The sequence below is a fragment of the Ochotona curzoniae genome, unplaced genomic scaffold (assembly GCF_017591425.1).
Source record: "Ochotona curzoniae isolate NIBS_2020 unplaced genomic scaffold, NIBS_Ocur_1.0 contig_50, whole genome shotgun sequence".
Classification (NCBI taxonomy): domain Eukaryota; kingdom Metazoa; phylum Chordata; class Mammalia; order Lagomorpha; family Ochotonidae; genus Ochotona; species Ochotona curzoniae.
The window spans coordinates 5,936,156-5,955,248 of NW_024466446.1; the positions used below are offsets into that span (position 1 = coordinate 5,936,156).

General features: G+C 49.4%; 1 protein-coding gene across 1 annotated transcript; it reads left to right on the forward strand.

Annotated features, from left to right (window-relative positions):
- Nucleotides 1–4,370: 4,370 nt before the first annotated feature.
- Nucleotides 4,371–12,590, forward strand: FBP2 (fructose-bisphosphatase 2). The gene is made up of 7 exons (XM_040988738.1): nt 4,371–4,544; nt 7,560–7,722; nt 8,343–8,435; nt 9,054–9,194; nt 9,673–9,810; nt 12,048–12,167; nt 12,360–12,590. Exons 1-7 carry the CDS (start codon nt 4,375–4,377, stop codon nt 12,552–12,554), a joined length of 1,020 nt encoding a protein of 339 aa, XP_040844672.1. The 5' UTR covers nt 4,371–4,374; the 3' UTR covers nt 12,555–12,590.
- Nucleotides 12,591–19,093: the final 6,503 nt, after the last annotated feature.

The following is a 19,093-nucleotide window of genomic DNA, read 5'->3' on the forward strand; positions in this document are numbered from 1 at the left end:
TCCTTTTCGCTCAGTCGGCCACCATCTTTGACCACACAGAGCTAGGTCATAAATAGCCGTGCGGTCACGGAATGCATCAGGGGCACAGACAACTGTGCAATGGCTTCCGCCGCAGCTGCTCGTTAAGCTTCCCCTGTGCTGGGCGTCCCGAGAGAACTTTGGCATTTGCTGAAAGGTCAACAGCTGCGATTTCAAGCCATGATGGGTAACTCGAACTTCTAACATTTAACTGTAGCTGCCTGCGCTGATGTCAGCTGGGGCTGGGTGGAGGCCAAACAGCCCTCCCTGGGTTTAGGGTGTATAAATGACACACCCAATAGTTCTTCTTCTGGACTTCCCTATTACTGAGATTTCTGCTTATTATTTTTAAAGAGATCTATTTCTTTATTTGTAAGACACACACACACACAGAGAAAGAGAGGGTCATTTTTCACCCTCTGGTTCACCTCCTCTGTGCTCACAACAGCCAGGGACTGGAGCCAGGGGGCTTCATCTAGGTCAGCTGCATGGGTGGCAGGGGTCTGAGTACCCGAGCCATCATCTACTGCCTTCTAGAACACACCATCAGGAAGCTGGATTGGAAGTGAAGCAGGGGGGACTTGAACCAATACTCTGATGATACAGGGAGCTGGCGTCGCAACAACCTGCTGTGCCACAATGTGGGAGCCAAGCCTGACGTGCCCCTCCTGCCCCCGCCCAGTGCTCTACAGCTTGCTGCCCCTCTCACAGGCTGCGCGGAAGCCCTGGTTGATCGGTTGGCTTGTCTGCTCATCAAACTGTAGAAAACAGATCCACCTACGCAACACAGAAGAATAACTGGATGGTGATAAACTCACAAAAAGATGCTCAGTGTTACCAGGCGTTGGGGAAGTGCAAATGCTGCTGGGAGTGTAGAGGTACCAGGACCTGTGTGCCTTGCCGGAGGGCAACCGAGGGGTGCAGCTGCATGTGGAAAATGGCATGGCAGCAGCACCGGGTCCTCTGGAAATCCATTAGAAGTGCCTTGGGATCCTGCAACCCCACTTCTGAGCATGCGCCCCCAAGGACTGCAAGAAGGGATTGGACAATGTTATTTGCAAGAGCCCAGAGTGGAAGCAGCCCACATGGCTGTTGACAAAGGCTTCGGTCAGTGACATGTGGCATGGGCATGCCATGGAACATTACCCAGCTTATAAAAGAAGAAAGTCTTTTTTTTTTAAAAAAATTAAAGGCAGACTTACAGAGAGAAAGAGAGATCTTCTATTAGCTGCTTTGCTCCCCCAAATGGCCCCAGTGGCTGAAGCTGAGCTGACCTGAAGCCAGGAGCTTCCTCCAGATCTCCCACATGGGTGCAGGGTCCCAAGAACTTGGGCCAGCCTCCTCTGTTTCCTGCAGCCATAAGCAGAAGGATGGATCAGAAAGGGGAGCAGCCAGGACACAAACCGGTGCCCACATGGGATGCTGTCACTTACAGGTGTGGGATTAGCTCATTGAGCCACCATGCTTGTCCCAGGAAAGAAGTTCTGACATCTGCTCCCTTGAGGACAGTCTGCTAACACAAAAGGATGAAAGTTGCTTGATTCCTCTCCTCTGAAGACCTAGAGCAGTCAAGCTCATAGAGACAGGAAGTGGAATGGTTTCTGCCGGGGCAGAGGTGGGGTTGTGAAGGAATGGAGGGTTTGTGCTCAATGAATTTGGGGTTCTGGCTTGGAAAGTACAAAAACAGTCTGAAAATGAATAATGAAGATGGTTGCATAAAAAATATGAGTACCATTGATCATACCATTAAACTGTACACTTAAATATAGCTAAAATGGGAGGAGAGATACAGGGTGTTCAAGGCAATGCCTAAATGCTGGCAAACTATTGAAGCACCAGTATGAGACCCAGTCGCTCCACTTCTGATCCAGCTGCCTGCCAGGGTGCCCAGGTAAGCAGTGAAAAATGGTACCAGTGCATGGATCCCTGCCATCTGCATGGGAGACCCCAATGGAGCGCCTGGCTTTGACTTAGTCCATCCCAACTGGAGAGTGAACAAACAGATGGAAGATTTCTCTTTCTTTCTTTCTCTCCCTGTCTCTCTCTCTCTGTAACTGCCTTTTAAATTAATAGAGTCTTTTGAAAATGGCTAAAATGGTAAAAAAAAAAAAAACATAAAATATAAGCCCTAATTGCTTAATGCTAGGCCATAATTTTATTTAATTTTCATTTTATTATTACACTTGAATTATGTTTTAATAAAGGTAACCAGAAGAAACAAAGGAAAATTGCTATAAGACGTTGGGAGTATTTCCAGACCATCTACTTGTTTCTTCACGGTGGTCTGCACACTGTCCACACCTTGTTCTGTACTTCGTTTTACAATAAAATTGGCTTTCAAAATAAAACCCACAGCTCTACACATTTTAACACAAAGAACACATTCAAGTAAATACAAACCTTAGCCAGGACACAGAGCTGTGCTGTCATACAAAAAACTTCTTCTTCTTTCCACACCCCGAGCCCTGGCAATCAGTGAGACACAGGGGGGCAGGGGGCCGGGCAGACAGTATATAATCTTTCAAGACTGGCTTCTTCCACGCAGCATCGTGCTTCGTGGTTGCTAAGAACTGCGATGTTTTAATGCCATTTGGCTCCTGAAGGCGTACATGAAGTCAAATCCCGAAAATCCTACGTTAAGAGGGTAGAAATATGGCGGCTGGATTGGGGTCTTGGAAGGTGATTGGATTAGATGAGATCCGGCATGCAGTCCGCATCACGGTTACCGGTGGCTTTGTCAGAAGAGAAAGAGAGAGAAGAGAGAGATAAAGACACAGGTGCTTCCTGGCTCCTGCTGTGTGAGTGTCCCAAGCCACTGCCAAGGCTGTGACAGCAGAAACGCCATCACCACGAGCCTGACCCGCAGCGCCTGCCTTGTCTTACACTCATTCTTAGAACGGTGAGCCGCAACCAACCTCTGTCTCGGTGAAAGCAGGATGCCTCTGGCTTATCACTGCGGCAGCTCAGAAGTGATGACTACATGGCTGTTCTTTTTATGGCCCTATCACAGCTCGTTTGTCCGCTCATTGATGAGGCGCATGTGGGTTCCTGACTCCCCAGGAAACAGAGCTGGTGTAAACATTTACGCTTGGGTCCTCGTGCGAACATGTATATTCCTTCCCCTAGAGTAGCTGAGAGGTCCCCCTCTCGGGGTCATGGTGTATATCAACAGGTGGAAACCCCCCTAATCCGCTGAGTCTTAAAAAGAAGTCAGAAGCTGTAGCAATCATTTCCTGACACACTCACTATGAGCATAGTTCTTGCAACGATTTTCCTGGAAGAACAAATGTTTCCAAAATAATTTGCATATCCATACCCTGGGATGCAGCCAGGATCTATGGCCCAACCTGGGTATATATTTCCAGGATGGCACGCCATGGTGGGTGGGCACGGCAGGTTGGCTCGTCTGTCACCAGTGCCCAGTCTTCCAGCATCGGGGAGGGCACCGCCTGATGCCAGCCACACTCATGCACAGGTTACCGGAGGTGAGGGGAAGGGTATAAGGTTTGTACCCATACTGGTGAGTGGGGAAACGGAAGGAACTTCCTCAAGTCATGTGACTAGCAGATTGCTCTTCAAAACAGCCCTGGAACCTTGTCACAGACCCCGCCAGTGTCTGCCACAGCACACAGTCCACCAGCTGGACCGGCCAGGCGGTGGGCTGGGGGATCCACTGGGGGTAAGCATCTTCTTTACATATCTGTGAGGTTTTCTTTTGTCAATAAGCAGGCTGTTCTTCCCACACAACATAAACGCAGAGAAATGGCCCTGCGTAAACAACATGTGCTTTATTTTGCCCTCCGCCCTTCAGTTGCCAAGCCATGCAGGTGACGTGCCCTCTGCAATTGAAAGGCATCTTTTTCGGATAGATTTGAAAGAACACCGGCTGTGGAGATCTTAGAACTGCAACAGTTTTGTTGTATGACCTATGCCCCAGATAGGATCCCGGAGGCAGCCAGCTGTCAACCAGTGAGAGCCTGCAGAACCTGGATGTGCAAAAACCTGCTGCGCCTCTGAATAAAAGGGACTCCACACGCCATTTAGGATTTAGCTTTTGCTAAATGTTCACCATTTGTGGGGGCTCTAAGAGGAAAGCCCTTCCAGAGAAAGTAGGTGTCTGCTTCCAGGAGCCTAGATCTATTTATAGCTCTTTCAGGGCGCCCTGGCAGTGGCCAGAGGAGGTTCCTTGAGGGCTAGTTCAGTCACGGGGGCTGGGGCCTTTTAGTTAAAGGTCCAGGCAGGGCCAGCACAGATTTCTCATCAGCCTCTACCCCGCGAGCAATCTCCAGTCCTTTGGGATAAGCAGAGCTTCCTGAAGGGTGGGTGGTAGGGCAGATCTGCAGCAACGCCAGCACCATGACGGACAGAAGCCCCTTCGAGACGGACATGCTGACCCTGACCCGCTACGTGATGGAGAAGGGGCGGCAGGCCAAGGGCACCGGGGAACTCACCCAGCTGCTCAACTCCATGTTGACGGCCATCAAAGCCATCTCCTCAGCCGTGCGCAAGGCCGGCCTGGCCCACCTGTGAGTCCTGGGGCGCATGCGTGGGAGCTCGCTGCACAGCCGCAGGTGCGGGAGCTGCAGGTGCTTGCAGCGACATGCCTGTGCGCACGGAAAGCCAGTTACATTTCCCTGTTTCTCTCATGTGCACTCTTTGAATGCAGACGATGGAGGACGAGGGGACATGTCTCTCGGATTTCTCAGTTACTATTTATTATAGCAGCAAGCACAGTGGCTTGCTGCATTCAAACTCACGCTGCTTTTTGATGACTGCGTTTGCCTGGGGAGTCTCGCTGGGGAACATGGAAGCGTCTCTTTATACGCTTTGCACATCCTGGCGTTTTATCCTAACTTTCATATCCGTTACAAGCCAGAAATCATTTACAAAAGGGAACGCATGGCAGGGCCCCATCCGCATCTCCTTCCACGCCACTGAAAGAAGTCTTTTTGCGATGTTTATCCTTTGGGATTCTCTTTCCGTTGTCCGTACTCGGTGTGCAGGAATCTGGGAGGCACTAGACCCGGGACCAGGTGGGAGGAGCCTTCTCCCACTTGGTCTCTGGTGCGTTAGCCAAGTGTACAGGCTGACCAAGTCCACGCCAGGGCTGCGGTGGAGCACAGCCAGCAGTCTGGTTGAAGTCTGTGAGGAAAAGAAAGCACTTCTGTTTAGCTTTGTATTTTCTTGGTGGTCATGATCTAACCCAGCTTTCCCGATGGAGCTCTCTTTGGGAGTTGAAAGAATTTTTTTTATTATTATTATTTATTTATTTTGGCCGAGGGAGAGGAAGGAGAACTCCAAATGAAGGCCTAAGAAAGTCTGGTAGCGGAAAATATTTACTCTGCACAACTTAGTGCTTGCTTTCTTAAAAAAAAAATTATTTATTTTTATTGGAATAAATAAAAGTTTTATTTTTATTGGAATGGCAGCAGTGCGACCGGTCTAGCAGTCTCCCTTCTGTGCCGCGCTGGGACTGTGTTTATGATGGCTAAGGCCCTCCCTGCAGGGGTCTCCCTTGGCCCTGCTGGGGGTACCAGAGAGCCCCCTGCAATATGCTGTAGGGACTGCGGGGCCCTGAGCCTCTTCTCCCCTGCTCTTAGCCCCTTAAGCTGCCGTGTGGCTGGGGCTCTCAGTGTCCGGGACACAGGTGGAGCCTTGGCGACCTGGACCACGAAGGTGCTTATCTTTTCTTTTGCTGCCCTGCGGTGGGGAGGCAAGGCCAGTCACCTGCATGAGGACGGCTCCACCAAGTCCATGCCGCCGACTGGCCGCCAGGTGGCAGGCGCAACCTGTAGGAAAAATAGCCGCCAGCGTTCCAGGCGTTTGCCGCGGTGTCCAGGAGTCTTTCCCAAAGTTCTCAGCCCCCCGCCCCCAGCCTCAGTCTGTTTCCTTCTCAGCTCAGGTAATGCCAAGCTATGGCAGGACAAATTTTTTTTATTATTTTATTTTTGATGTTTACATAGTTGGCAAGAAGGCAGGCCCATGAGGATCATCAAATGTGAGGAGGGTCGAGGCACGGGAAATGTAGGTGGGACAAATGCATCCATTTTTTCCTTTTCTTCACTTTCCTCCTGTATCTGAGGGGGAGGAAAGAGGGAGCTGCTCCCAGCTGCCAAGCTGCTTCTGAACCCGGGGATGGAAATGTCTACTTGACATCATCTTAGAAACCCCAACGTAGAGAATGTTCTGAGGGTATCGCTCGAGTGGTTTTGAGTGTTCCTAAAAAATGCTGCTGGTTTTACTGTTCCAAGATGGAGAAAATCCCGCCAAGAACCATTGGCTGACATAGTCCACCCTTATGCATCCGTACCCAGACACTCGCTGCTGAAACTGGAGGAGGATAATTGTCCAACCTGTTCTGCTCTCCATTCTCTCGTATGGCAGCTGAAGAACTCTGTTGGTCCAAGCGAGCTGGCCATCATGACCCGTCCCCTCACTTTATGCACCTGGGCATGGCAGGGCAGTTTCTAGTCGCAACCAGGCAGGATGCTGCATGGGAATAATGGAGAGGTCTGAGTTTGCAATGCTGGAAGGAGTTTTTGTCTGCGGGGGTGCATCCAATGTACTCGCCCCTGGCTAGAATTCATTGTCTTGCTGGGGGCTGAGATCTCCCCCCAGTCCGTGTGCCCCACGCGAAAGAAGGCAAGGCTGCAAGATGTAATTTTAGAGTATTTCAGAAAATTCCAGGAGGAGGGAAGGAATGCGTCTCCTTTGACACAGTTTTTTTTTTTTCTGAAATCCATGTACAGGATGGGTCTTCAAAAAGTTCATGGGAAATTGTGGGTTGTAAAAATAAAAAGTATGGATGTATTTCAATGAGTTACATAGGATGAAGTCTTTTGTTTTTAAAGGTTTATTTATTTTTATTGGAAGGACAGATATACAGAGAGAAGGAGAGACAGAGAGAAAGATCTTCCATACACTGGTTCAGTCTCCAAATGGCTGCAATGGCTAGAGCTGAACCTATCCAAAGCCAGGAGCCAGGAGCTTCTTCTGGGTCTCCCACGCGGGTGCAGGATCCCAAGGCTTTGGGCCGTCCTCGACTGCTTTCCCAGACCACAAGCAGTGAGCTGGGTGGGAAATGGAGCAGCTGGGATACGAACCAGCGCCCATATGGGATCCCAGAGCGTGCCAGGTGAGTAGTAGCCAATCGAGCCCCCATGCTGGGCGCAGAGAGACTCTTTCTACTGGTTCATTCCCTGAATGACCACAATAACCAAGCATGCTCCCTAAGCCGAAGCCAGGAGCCCCAAGCCCCATCTGGGTCTCCCATTTAGACGGCAGGGAACCATGGACTTGGGTCATCTCCTGCTGCTTTTCCAAAAGGTGCATTAAGCAAGAAGCTGGCTCTGTAACAGGTGCTCTGAGACAGCATGCTGGCCTGGCAGGTGGCAGCGTCACCTGCTGTGCCACAACGCCAGCCGATACCAGTATATATACTTAATACCAAAATAACCTTAGCTTTTACTTGTTTTCTCCCACGACCCGTTTGAAGCATCTGTCTCCTTTCAGTGACGTTATTCAGCCCTTTGTCGTCCTAGGTATGGAATCGCGGGCAGCGTGAACGTGACGGGAGACGAGGTGAAGAAGCTGGACGTGCTGTCCAACTCCCTGGTGATCAACATGCTGCAGTCTTCCTATAGCACCTGCGTGCTGGTCTCCGAGGAGAACAAAGACGCCATCATCACCGCCAAGGAGAGGCGGGTGCGTCCCCGGGCGGCTGCAGTGCCCATCCTTACCAGGAGATGGTGCTAGCTACCTGGCAGTTTAGTACAGGTGCTGCTGTCTGACAGGGACGTGAACTTGTTCGGGGCAGAGCTGTACAACACAGCTCCTCACTCCCCAGATCTCAGTCTCCCACAGACACCATCTCTAAGCGAGTATTGTGGTTGGGGTGGAAGTGTCTCCATGCCCCGATCTTACATTGATCTAGAAAAGAACTTACTCAAGTCCCACATTCTGGCCTTAACGCAGTAGTAGAGTTGGTGAACACAGGGTGTGAACGCGGGGTGTGAACACAGGGTGTGAACGCGGGGTGTGAACGCAGGGTGTGAATGCGGGGATGATCTGAATGCGGGAGTGAGTGTCTGGAAAAGGGTGGGTCTCCCTCCCTCCATGCTGGCCCTCCTGGTCTGTGGAGGCTGGGGCTGGCCCCTAGCTGCAGGCTCCTGCTGTGTGCTGGTGCACGCTGCCCGCCCTAAGTGCATGAGGATACCCAAGGTCTCTAAATCTCTCCTTGATGGCATGTTGCATGCCACACACGGTCTACACTTGTGCCAGCTGTGCTGATGTGGTTGGTGCTTCTTCTTTGGGTCATCATTTAGGGGAAATATGTGGTCTGCTTCGACCCCCTGGATGGATCTTCCAACATCGATTGCCTGGCCTCCATTGGGACCATATTCGCCATCTACAGGAAGGTGAGTGTGCGTGCTGGTGTTTCCTGGCTGCTTCCTCTGCAGTCCCTGGGAGGTTCCTGTCCTGAGCTGAGCACCCATCTGTGTGCCGGGCTTACAAGCTCAGAACTTCCAGGCACTGGCGAGGGTCACGGATTGCACTGCTGGGTTGCTAACTCTATGGTTCCAGAGACCCATCTAGCTGACTCCAAGCTCGCTGTCTCTCCGCTAAACGGCTCATCATGGCACATGGGGCCGTTACTTGCTTTCAATCTGCCAGTCTTGGTTGCCTGAAGTGAAGTCAGAAAGTGCAAAGTAGCATGAGGCGAAATCACTGCCTACAACGTGGACCTCACTTCTGGATTCAGACGGACAGAGAAAATATGCGAATGTCGTTTGATCCAGTACATTGTTGTGCTTGTTCATGTGATGTCTTCCAAGGCACATTGCTCAGTTATTTGGAATTTCTCTTAGGGAAAATGATCAGACTTATAAATGTTTTTGATGTTCACTCATCTCCTATTGTTTTGACATTAAAAATATTATGAACCATCAAAAGGATAAGAAGGCAGCGCAGGCTCCCGGGGAAGGTTCTTTACCGTGACGGTAATGCCCCTGGGTTGTCCTTGCTTGTTTCCACAGACCACAGACGACGAGCCTTCCGACAAGGATGCCCTGCAGCCGGGCCGCAATATCGTGGCCGCCGGCTATGCGCTCTACGGCAGCGCGACCCTCGTGGCTCTTTCCACGGGGCAGGGAGTGGACCTCTTCATGCTGGACCCCGTGAGTGTCCAGTGGTTCCTGACACCCCCTGCGCATGGCTCTGGCACCTGCGATGATTGTCTGGTTGTTTGTGTGTGGATTGGGGGCCGGGGAGGGTATATGAGAGACTAGTTGGGGAGCCAACACCGACATGGAAAAGACCAACAAGCCTCTGTCCGAGTGAGGGGCCCCTCTCTTAATGAGTTTCCATATTTAAAATGCACCCACCCTCTCTGGCTTGTGGAAACGCCGTGCTCAAGGCCATCTGTCTCCCTCCAGACAACTCCACGGGTTCTTTCCCAGTAAAGCTTCACCTGAAGCCGGCTAAGTGATGCTGGTCCTACTGTGTGAGCTGGGCTGACTTCTCAGAGCAATCTCCAGAATGGCACGGCCAACCCCCACCCCATTCCCCGCAGGGATCCTTCCACGGCTCTCTGCTTGCTGTGGTGTATGCTGACAGCTTTTTTCCTGCCCCGACCCCTCTCTTCATCTTTCACAGGCTCTTGGTGAATTCGTGCTGGTGGAAAAAGATGTCAAGATTAAGAAGAAAGGGAAGATTTTCAGCCTCAACGAGGGCTATGCTAAGTATTTCGACGCAGCCACCGCTGAGTATGTGCAGAAGAAGAAGTTCCCTGAGGTGAGTGGAGGCAGCAAGATCCGTGGACGGGGGGATGCTGCTCCAGCGGGGCTCCCCTAGAGGGAGGCTTTGAGGGGCTGGGCGGAAGAGGCTAGTGCCACTGTCTGTCACCCTGGTCAGTACGAGTGGTGGACGCTGCTCTCCCTGATAAACAATCAGTCCCTTTGATAGTTCAAATTTACCTACCAGTGCAGGTTCTTGAGAAGTTACTGGTTTGAACACATGCTGTGTCTGACTCCACTTCCTGCGAATGTGCACCCTGGGAGGTAGCAGGTGGTTGGGTTCCTACACCCATACGAGAAATCTGCCTCCTGATCTCAGCCTGGCCAGCCCCAACGGCTGTAGGCAGAGGATCTCTCTCTCTCTCTCTCTCTCTCTCTCTCTCTCTCTCTCTCTCTCTCCTGTCACTCTGCCTTTCAAATAAATCAGACATTACAAACCAAAAGTGTATCATTGATAGGTCTTAATCAAAAGAGAAAGCAGGGACACATCTTCACAAAGCAGAGGTTTGCTGGAACCTCCCTAGTGTCGCTGGCTTGGCTGCGGATAGATCCTGGGTACTCAGGCCTACCGGCTTCCAGACGGAATAGAAACAGTGGAAGCTTGAAGCCAGGTGCTTGTGTTGACCCAAGTTTCAGAAAGTGGGTTGGCTTTCTGCCCAAACCTCAAGTTAGCACTGAGGGTTCAGCCACATGCCTCACTCAGCTTCCTCCTGTGGGTGATGTCCTGGGTGGCTTGGAGGATCTTAGCATGTCACTAGTTGACTCTGGGACTAATTGGAGCTTCACTAGTTCCTCCAGGATAACCTCCGCATGCTGTGGCTAGGTCTTCCTCCTCTCTTGTGGTCTGGGATAGCTCCTTGCCCTTTCTTTGCTTCTCATGACCTTGACCTTCTTGAGGCATGATGACCACCAGGCTTCCACAAAACGCTCTCTTTCTTGGTGTATCTGATGTTTCCTTCGGCTCAGGCTGGAGTGACTTTGAACTGAGGTTCTCACTGGGTCGGAAGGAGATGCTAGGTGTTCCCTCTGGTTGGTATAGAGGTGTCCCCCTGAGGACCTGTCCAAGGATGGAAGGAAAAAGGAAGACCTCTTGGCGATGAGAACATTGTTTTCTGTGTGATTCTAGGGCACCTTGTTCTCTGGCACCAGTAACCCCCAGCTCTGTCTCCGTTCTCCCTTTTGTTTCTCTGCAGTTCAGCTTTGGCTGGCAGGCCCAGAGCCCAAGCTGACGAATGCAGGACTTCCCAAGTGAACCTCTCCTTAGCGTGAGGCATGACCTTATACTGACCAGCATTCTGCCTCCTCCCCAAAGGAAGGCTCAATCCAATTGTCCCACCCTGTGGTTAGAGACCTTCACAGATAGCAAAAGTCAATGGCATGCGAATGAGCCACTCTCAAATGGTAATATCCTCCCTCTTGTATTTTCCTATTTTGTCCTTTTTTGTTTTCCTTTCTTTGGCCTAAAACACACTTGAGTATGTTATTTTTAAAAATCAACAGTAAATACTTATACCCATTTTTTCTTATATGTCAAAAAGTTATTAAAACACTTGTGCCTCTATGTTGTCCTACTTCATAATTTAAAAATGGACCAATAGAGGTTTTTTTTAAAAAAAGAATGTTTTGCAAGAAAAGAAGTAGTACCCCTGGGAATCCAGCATTATGATGCAATGGGTTAAGTTGTAGCTTGCAATGCTGGCATTTCATATCAGACTACTGGTTCAAGTCAAGGTTGTTCCACCTCTGATCAAGCTTGTTGCTGATACGTTTGGGAATGCAGAAGGCGGCCCATGTTCTTGGACCCCTGCATCCGCATGGGAGACCTGGGTGGAGATCTGGGCTCCTGACTTTGACTGGATTCAGTCCCAGTTGTTGCAGCAGTTTGGAGAGTGAACCAGTGGAAGAAAGATCTCTGTTTTTCGCTCTTGACACTCCTAAAGGTTTGTTTATGTATTTATTTTTACTGGAAAGTCAGATTTACAGAGAGGAGGAGAGACAGAGAGAAAAATCTTCCATCTACTGATTCACTCCCCAAGACAGCTTAACCCGCTCTACCACAATCCTGACCCCTAAAGGACTGACATGTTCAATTATATAATAATTTCAATTCCTTAGGTGGTGAGTGGAGGAAGGAAGATCAGGAATACAGCGGCTACAGCAACTGGGCATGTGAACCTGAAGCCGGTACTGGACTCAAATACCCTGGATCTTATCTCTCCTCCCTCTGCCTTCTAGGATGGCAGTGCCCCTTACGGCGCACGGTACGTGGGCTCCATGGTGGCAGACGTTCACCGCACCCTGGTCTATGGAGGGATCTTCCTGTACCCAGCCAACCAGAAGAGTCCTAAAGGCAAGGTAATAAAACTCCTTGTGCCTGCATCCGATTAGGTCGGCTATGTCCACTTACTTACCTGTTACGCTTGCGTGAACCGGTGCTTGCAGGAGAGCCACGCTCAGCAGCTCATATCCTCCTCAAGCTGAAGGGGCGATGGCCTGGACGGGCTGGACATTCGTAAAACGGACCCACCTGCCTCTATTTCCCCACAGCTCCGGCTCCTCTACGAGTGCAACCCTGTGGCCTACATCATTGAGCAGGCAGGAGGCATTGCCACCACGGGGACCCAGCCTGTCCTGGATGTGAAGCCCGAATCTATTCACCAACGAGTCCCCCTCATCCTGGGATCCCCAGATGATGTGCAGGAGTATCTTGCCTGTGTGCAGAAACACCAGGCAGGCAGGTAGTGAGCGAGACCCCACACACCCTCTCCACTTCATCTTGCAAGAAGGACCCTAGGTGCAGGCAAAGATGGAGATGGTGGTGACAAGAAAGCAAAAGGCAAATCCGCTGAAGCCCACACAGGACAGCAACCACACACTGCCAAGCACGGGGCTTAGAAGGGCACTCTGCGACAGTGCAAAGGGTTACAAATAAAAATGCACCTGTGAAAAGAATGGCTGTGATTCGGCTTTTGTCATGAAAAAGAGCAAGCGGGGTTGTAATTTGTCACCGGAGCAATTGCTGGCAGTCTGCTGGACAATGGAAAGCACATAGATGAGCAGATGTTCGTTCCGTGTGAATTTCAACCTAGTGTTTTATGGTAAGGTGATTGGCTTGTGCACTCCTTCTCAACCAGAGTTGCTATGCTTGTATGTGGACATGGAGAGGCACAAACGATGCAGTGAAATAGTGACATCAGATTCAGAAGTATTCCCTTCATTTTGTTTCATTGAATTTTAAAGGCAAAGAGAAGGAGAGATCTCACATCTTTTGGTTCAATCCCAAATGTCCAGATTGCTGAGTCAGGCTGAAGCCAAGTCCTGCCGGGGTGTGCATTAGCAGGAAGCTGGGTTGGGAACAGAGCTGGGACTCAGTCCAGGGAATCCAATGCGGGATGCAGGTGGAACAAGCAGTAACATGATTCCTGCTTCCTAAGCGCGCCCCCCGAGAAGTATCAGACACAGTGATGCGGGCACAGTGGTGCTGTGGTGTGACTGGTTCAGCCTCTTGCCACAGCATGGTGCTGGCATTCTGTTTGGACACCAGTTCGAGTCCCAGCAGCTCCAGTTCTGATCCAGCTCCCTGCTAATGTGCCTGGGAAAACAGCAAAAGATAGCTCAAGTGCTTGGTCCCCTGCACACACGTGGGGGGTCCAGCTCAAGTGCCTGGCTGCAGTCTGGCACACCCAGATGTTGCAGTCATTTGAGCAGTGAGTAGAAACTCTCTCCTCTCTCTCTCTCCTCTCTCTCTCTCTCTCTCTCTCTCTCTCTCTCTCTCTCTCTCCTTCTCTCCACTCCCTACTCCACTCCTCTCTTTGTCTTTTCTCTCTTTTCCTGTAACTCTGCCTTTTGAGCAAATAAAATATATTTTACAAAAAAAAGAATAAAAAAGCAAAGATACATCACAATAAAGTTAAGTTTAACCCAGCAGTTCAAGAACAATTCAATTCGATAAAACCTACTTTAGCTATTCATTAGTTTAAACATAAAGGCAACATCGTGGGAAACAGGGACCAGTGGCAGCCAGTGCAGGGAGTGAAGCTGTCCTTTCCCGGGTGAGCCGTAGTAGTTTGCACAATAAAGCAAAAATGAACCAATGGGGCTTCATCAAAGGGGAGAACTTCTGCAGAGAACAAAGAAACCATCATCAGAAGACCACGTAAGAAATGAAAGAAAAGTATTTGTAAGTTATTTGTTTGATAAAAGATTTGGTACCAGAATATGTAAGGATCACACAATTCAAGCAATCCACTGAGCAATCCAATGACAACAGACAGAGACGAAAACAGACATTTCTCAAAAAAAAGATGCAGTCGTGGTGAACAGGTACATGATCAGTGCGCTCGGCCTCGCTAAACATCCAGGAAATGTCGATCAAGACCACGGTGAGAAAGAGCTTCACTCCAGGTAGATGGTAATCATTGAAAAGATGAAAAATAACAGATGCCACTGAGTTTGTGCCAAGTGGGGGAGCGTTTGCACCCATCCCTGTGGCTGCAAATGGCAAGACTGTATACTTTTTTATGACTGATGTCATTCTACAGATGGGCATGGTTGTCGGACGCCACCTTGCAGCAGCAGCCTGGGAACAGACCTGCCTTGCTCTTCTTTTGCATCTGTGAGCTTGATTGAATCATCCGTTAGTGGCCTCATGTGGCTTCAGCCAGAGCTAATTCCACGATACATTCCCAAAACGGAGTCACCACAGACAGGCTCGGCCAGGTTCCACTGGCAGCACGAGTGTCCCCCCATGATCCCGTGAGTGCTCCACGCGGGGGAACCTCACACGGTATGCATTATGACTCCTCTACCTGTAATTAGAATAAGGTATAACCAAGATACATTGTCTCCCGGCTCCATGACTGTATTTTTGTCAATCATATATTTGTTTTCCTTTGGCTGTTTAGGCTTCCAACAAGAGCTTATTGATAAGCTTGTGCTGGGCTTTGGGGCCAGAAAGGGCCACAGCAAGTTCCAGGGTTCATTGTCCTGTCTTCATGTCATGTTATTTCCATTTCCATAATGAAGTTGCACTATTTTTTTTTAAGGAAATCAAAACTTCAGATATATGTGGTTTCAGAAAAAGACATAAAAAACACGTGGGGTCTGGGTGGTAGCCTAGTGGCTAAAGTCCATGCCTTGCGTGTGCCGGGATCCCATTTTCGTATCCCAACTGCTCCACTTCCCATCCAGCTCCCTGCTTGTGGCCTGGGAAAGCAGTCAAGGACAGCCCAAGTCCTCGAGACCCTGCACCCACGTGGGGGAGACCGGAAGAAGCTCCTGGCTTTGGCTCCTGCTCCAGCCATTGCTGCCACTTGAGGACTCAACCAGGGGGCAGAATGTTCTGTCTCTCCTTCTCTCAAAGTGAAGACTCGAGAGAAGAAGTAGAGGGGAGTGGAGGAGACACACAGAGGGTCCCTGGGTACCAGCGGGGAGTTTCTGTCCTGAGACCAGCCCTGAGCCAATCTCCCTCCCATGGCACAGACACAGCAGCCTCCTCCAGGTGCTGACCCGGCCAGGCTCCACCACACAGCAGCCTCTCCTCTGTCCTGAGGAGGCCTCCCCCACGCCCTGTGTACCCCACACCTCGAAGACACCCACATCCACTGAGAGAGTGACTCAAGGCCTGAGCTCAAACGGATGCAGCAATTGCCATCTCTGTCCTCCCGGGGTCTCAGGATGGTCTTGTAGCTTTGGTGAACTACAAGCCCTGGATGGACCCTCCTTCTGGACCCCAGGCCCTTATGTCCACATCTGGGCCGGTGAAAGCTGCCTTCCCAGGGAGCTGCTTCTTGCCCCATCTGCTGGCCAGAAGTGGAAGCGCCCTGTTCATCAAGGAATGACAAACTTCACTAAGTATTGGGCATCTCAGACTTGGTTGTGTTTAAGTTTTTAAAAGAGTCATTGAAGAAGACAGGTAAAACCATTGCCAGACTGGAATTAAGGCAAAGCTTTTTTTTTATAAAAAGACTTATTTTTATTATGTTTTTATTGGAAAGGAGAGAGGAGAGAGGAGAGACAGAGAGGAAGATCTTCTGTCCGATGATTCACTCCCCAGTGAGTGCAACGGCCGATGCTATGCCTCTTCTGGGTCTCCCACGCGGGTGCAGGGTCCCAAAGCTTTGGGCCGTCCTGACTGCTTTCCCAGGCCACAGGCAGGGAGCTGGAAGGGAAGCAGGAGCTGCCGGGATTAGAACCGGCGCCCATATGGGATCCCGGGCGTGCAAGGTGAGGACCTTAACCACTGCGCCACCGTGCCAGGACCAAGGCAAGGCTTTTTCAATGTTTAAATGCTAGCGTGCATCTACAAACATCCAGAACATTTCTGGAGTTATCAATATACAAAAGAACAAATTAAAGTTACGAGATGTGTGATCTCAGGCAATTCAAAGTGTCTTTTAGAAAGCTCAGTGGATTTCAGGTAAATGCAGAGGGATAATGCAGAAACTTCTTAGCAATATTTAACAGAAAGGCGGAAGTCATACTTTGGAAATGTAACAGGAATCGCGTATCTGAAACTTGGTGTAAATGGAATGAAAAATTCAATGGAGGGCTGGCGCTTTGGCTGCAGATGGTGGCAAAGTGCGTGAGTCGCTGCCACCCACATCCAAGACCTGGAATGGGCCCCGGGTGCCTGACTTTGTTGCAGACGTTTGAGCAGTGAGTTAGCACACGGGAATTCTCTGTGTCTGTCTCCATGTCTTTCAAATAATATGGGAACAAAATATTAAAATTTAAAAGCATTTTTGTGGGATAAATGAACATGAAAACAACACGACAAGCATACCAAAACATTCGATGCTGTAAAAGCAGTTCTCAGAGGGAGGTTTACAGCTGTAAACGCCACGAGACTCAGCTGTCTCAGCTGGAGGCTCTGGCCCGAGACAGTGGGCCGTGGAGCGATCAGGAGTAGTCAGCCCTTTCCCCTGCACTGGATGGAAGGGGACGCTGGGAGGTGCCAGGAATGCAGGAATATTCCCCAGCAAGGACAGCTGCTGTGCCTTCCCAGAACCATGGCCCTAGGTGGCTGCTGGCTCGTGAGTGCTCCCCAGGGCTAAATGTCGGTGAGAAAAGTGTGAGTGTGTGGAGAGAAGGGCACATTCCTATAGCATGGACTGCTGGGAGCTGCACTGTCCAAGGTGTTGGTCATCCTCAGGGGCAGAGGCCAGGGTGGGAGTGGCCCAGGCATGACGATGTTCAAAGTGTCTCATTCAGGCTAACTCTTGGTGGACACTGTCAGCTGGTCCTGTTGAAATCATAGGATTGTACAAGCCACAAGAGCCTGCAAGCCACACCCTGGGAGAGGCTAGAAGCGAAAGAGATGAAAAGATCTAGACAGGATTGTAAAACTTGGTTCTTGCCAGCTCAGGGGGTCAGCCCGTGTGATGGCAGCTCTGAGCGCTTCACACTGCTCTGCCGAGTATCTGTGCTGTGATGGGAGGCATTTCAAGAGTGAATAAAGGCCCGGCAGCGTGGCCTAGCGGCCAAAGTCCTCACCTTGAATGTGCTGGGATCCCATATGGGCGCCGGTTCTAATCCCGGCGTTTAGCTGTAAATGAGCTATTTCATCACATAAACAATTCACAATGCCAGAAAATAGCTTGCTGCTGCACAGTGCTGTATGTTTTCACATGTAATAAATAAGAAGACTATTTGCATTTTTCTATAAGAAGGTTGAAAACAGAGTTTTGTAACTACTTGTCCAGCATGGCCAAAATATTTTGTTTTTCCACTTACATGTTGGAACAATGATTCTTGCTTCGTAAGGCTACTGTGAGGAGAGAATTGAATTAAATCATGCTCACATATGAAGTGCCGGCACAAGGCACAGAATTATTACGGCTAGCATGAATTATTTATCGCATAAATAATGCTCTACATTTAATAAACATTATGGTAAGAACCCTAATAGTTTGAATGTGGAATATGGCTGAAATTAGAATACTCCATCAAAAGATGTGGAAATTAAAGCAACAAATTATTTTTTGCCTCTAGAAGGAGTTATTTGCAAATTGTGAGGAGATGGATGTTTTCATTACCCAGAGGCAGAATTACACATCAGATGAACCTTCCAGCAAGGACTTTTGTTTCTAGGAATTCATGTCACAGTAATGTAGAACACATCTACAAAGAAATATATATATATAATGGAAGACAAAACATTAAAAAATGTAAGTCACATGAGAAGAGGGTTTTTTAAAAATTATTTTTATTGGAAAGTTAGATTCACAGAAGAGGAGAAACAGAAGATCTCCCACTCCCCAAGTGGTCACAAGTGGAGCTGAGCCAATCTGAAGCCAGGAGCCAGAAATTCTTCCAGGTCTCCCACGCGGGTGCAGGGTCCCAAGGCTTTGGGCTGTCCTCGACTGCTTTCCCAGGCCACAAGCAGGGAGCTGGACGGGAAGTGGAATAGTCAGGATATGAACCGGCACTCGTATGGAATCCCATCATGTACAAGGCAAGGACTTTAGCCAAGATTCCCAGGGGATGCTTGCAGCTGCGCATGATACCACATCCCATCTATAACATGACTTCTAACATACATATATACCCATGGTGACGTTTAACTTACAAATGAGGTTGGCTAAGACACGAATAACAACAATAAAATAGAGCAAGCCTAATGCAATGTAGAAATAAAATGGCCGGGTGCACTGGAGACAGAATTAGGTAAAGAGTGACCAGAACATAGGGACTGCTGTTACTTCAAGTCATTCTGATAACCAAAACCTCTACTAAATGACTACCTGGAGGGTTTAGGATTGAAGTACTACACAGAGGAAGAATTCCCATCCCGAGCACTAAAGAGTGAGAGGGAGCTGCCGGACTCAGAAAGGCATGCTACCGCACAGCCATGAACAACTGACTTCTGAACATTTCTACTGAATGTTTTCTGACCATGGTTGAGTGTGGCCAAGAAACCCTGGGGAGTGAAACCATGGTTGGACTACAAGAAGAGCCAAAAGGCTGCCCACTTTCTCCTCTTGTGTCACCGGCATGCTGACGCTTCTGTATAACCCAATTTCATCTTAGATCACACTGAAAAGAAAAAGAAGGCTCACCGCTGTATTAGAAATTAAAGTTTTATTTGTAAAAAAAAAATAAGAAAAGAAAAATCATATGCATACTTAAAACTATAAAACTCCAAAGTCACCAAGTAAGTCAGGAATGCAAAATTCTCATAGTAGTCATTACAATGGTGGGTAGGTTTGAACAGGTGTGAAAATGTCAGAGAATTCAAATCACAAGTTGGGGATCTTCAGGAATACAAGTGTTCACATCTT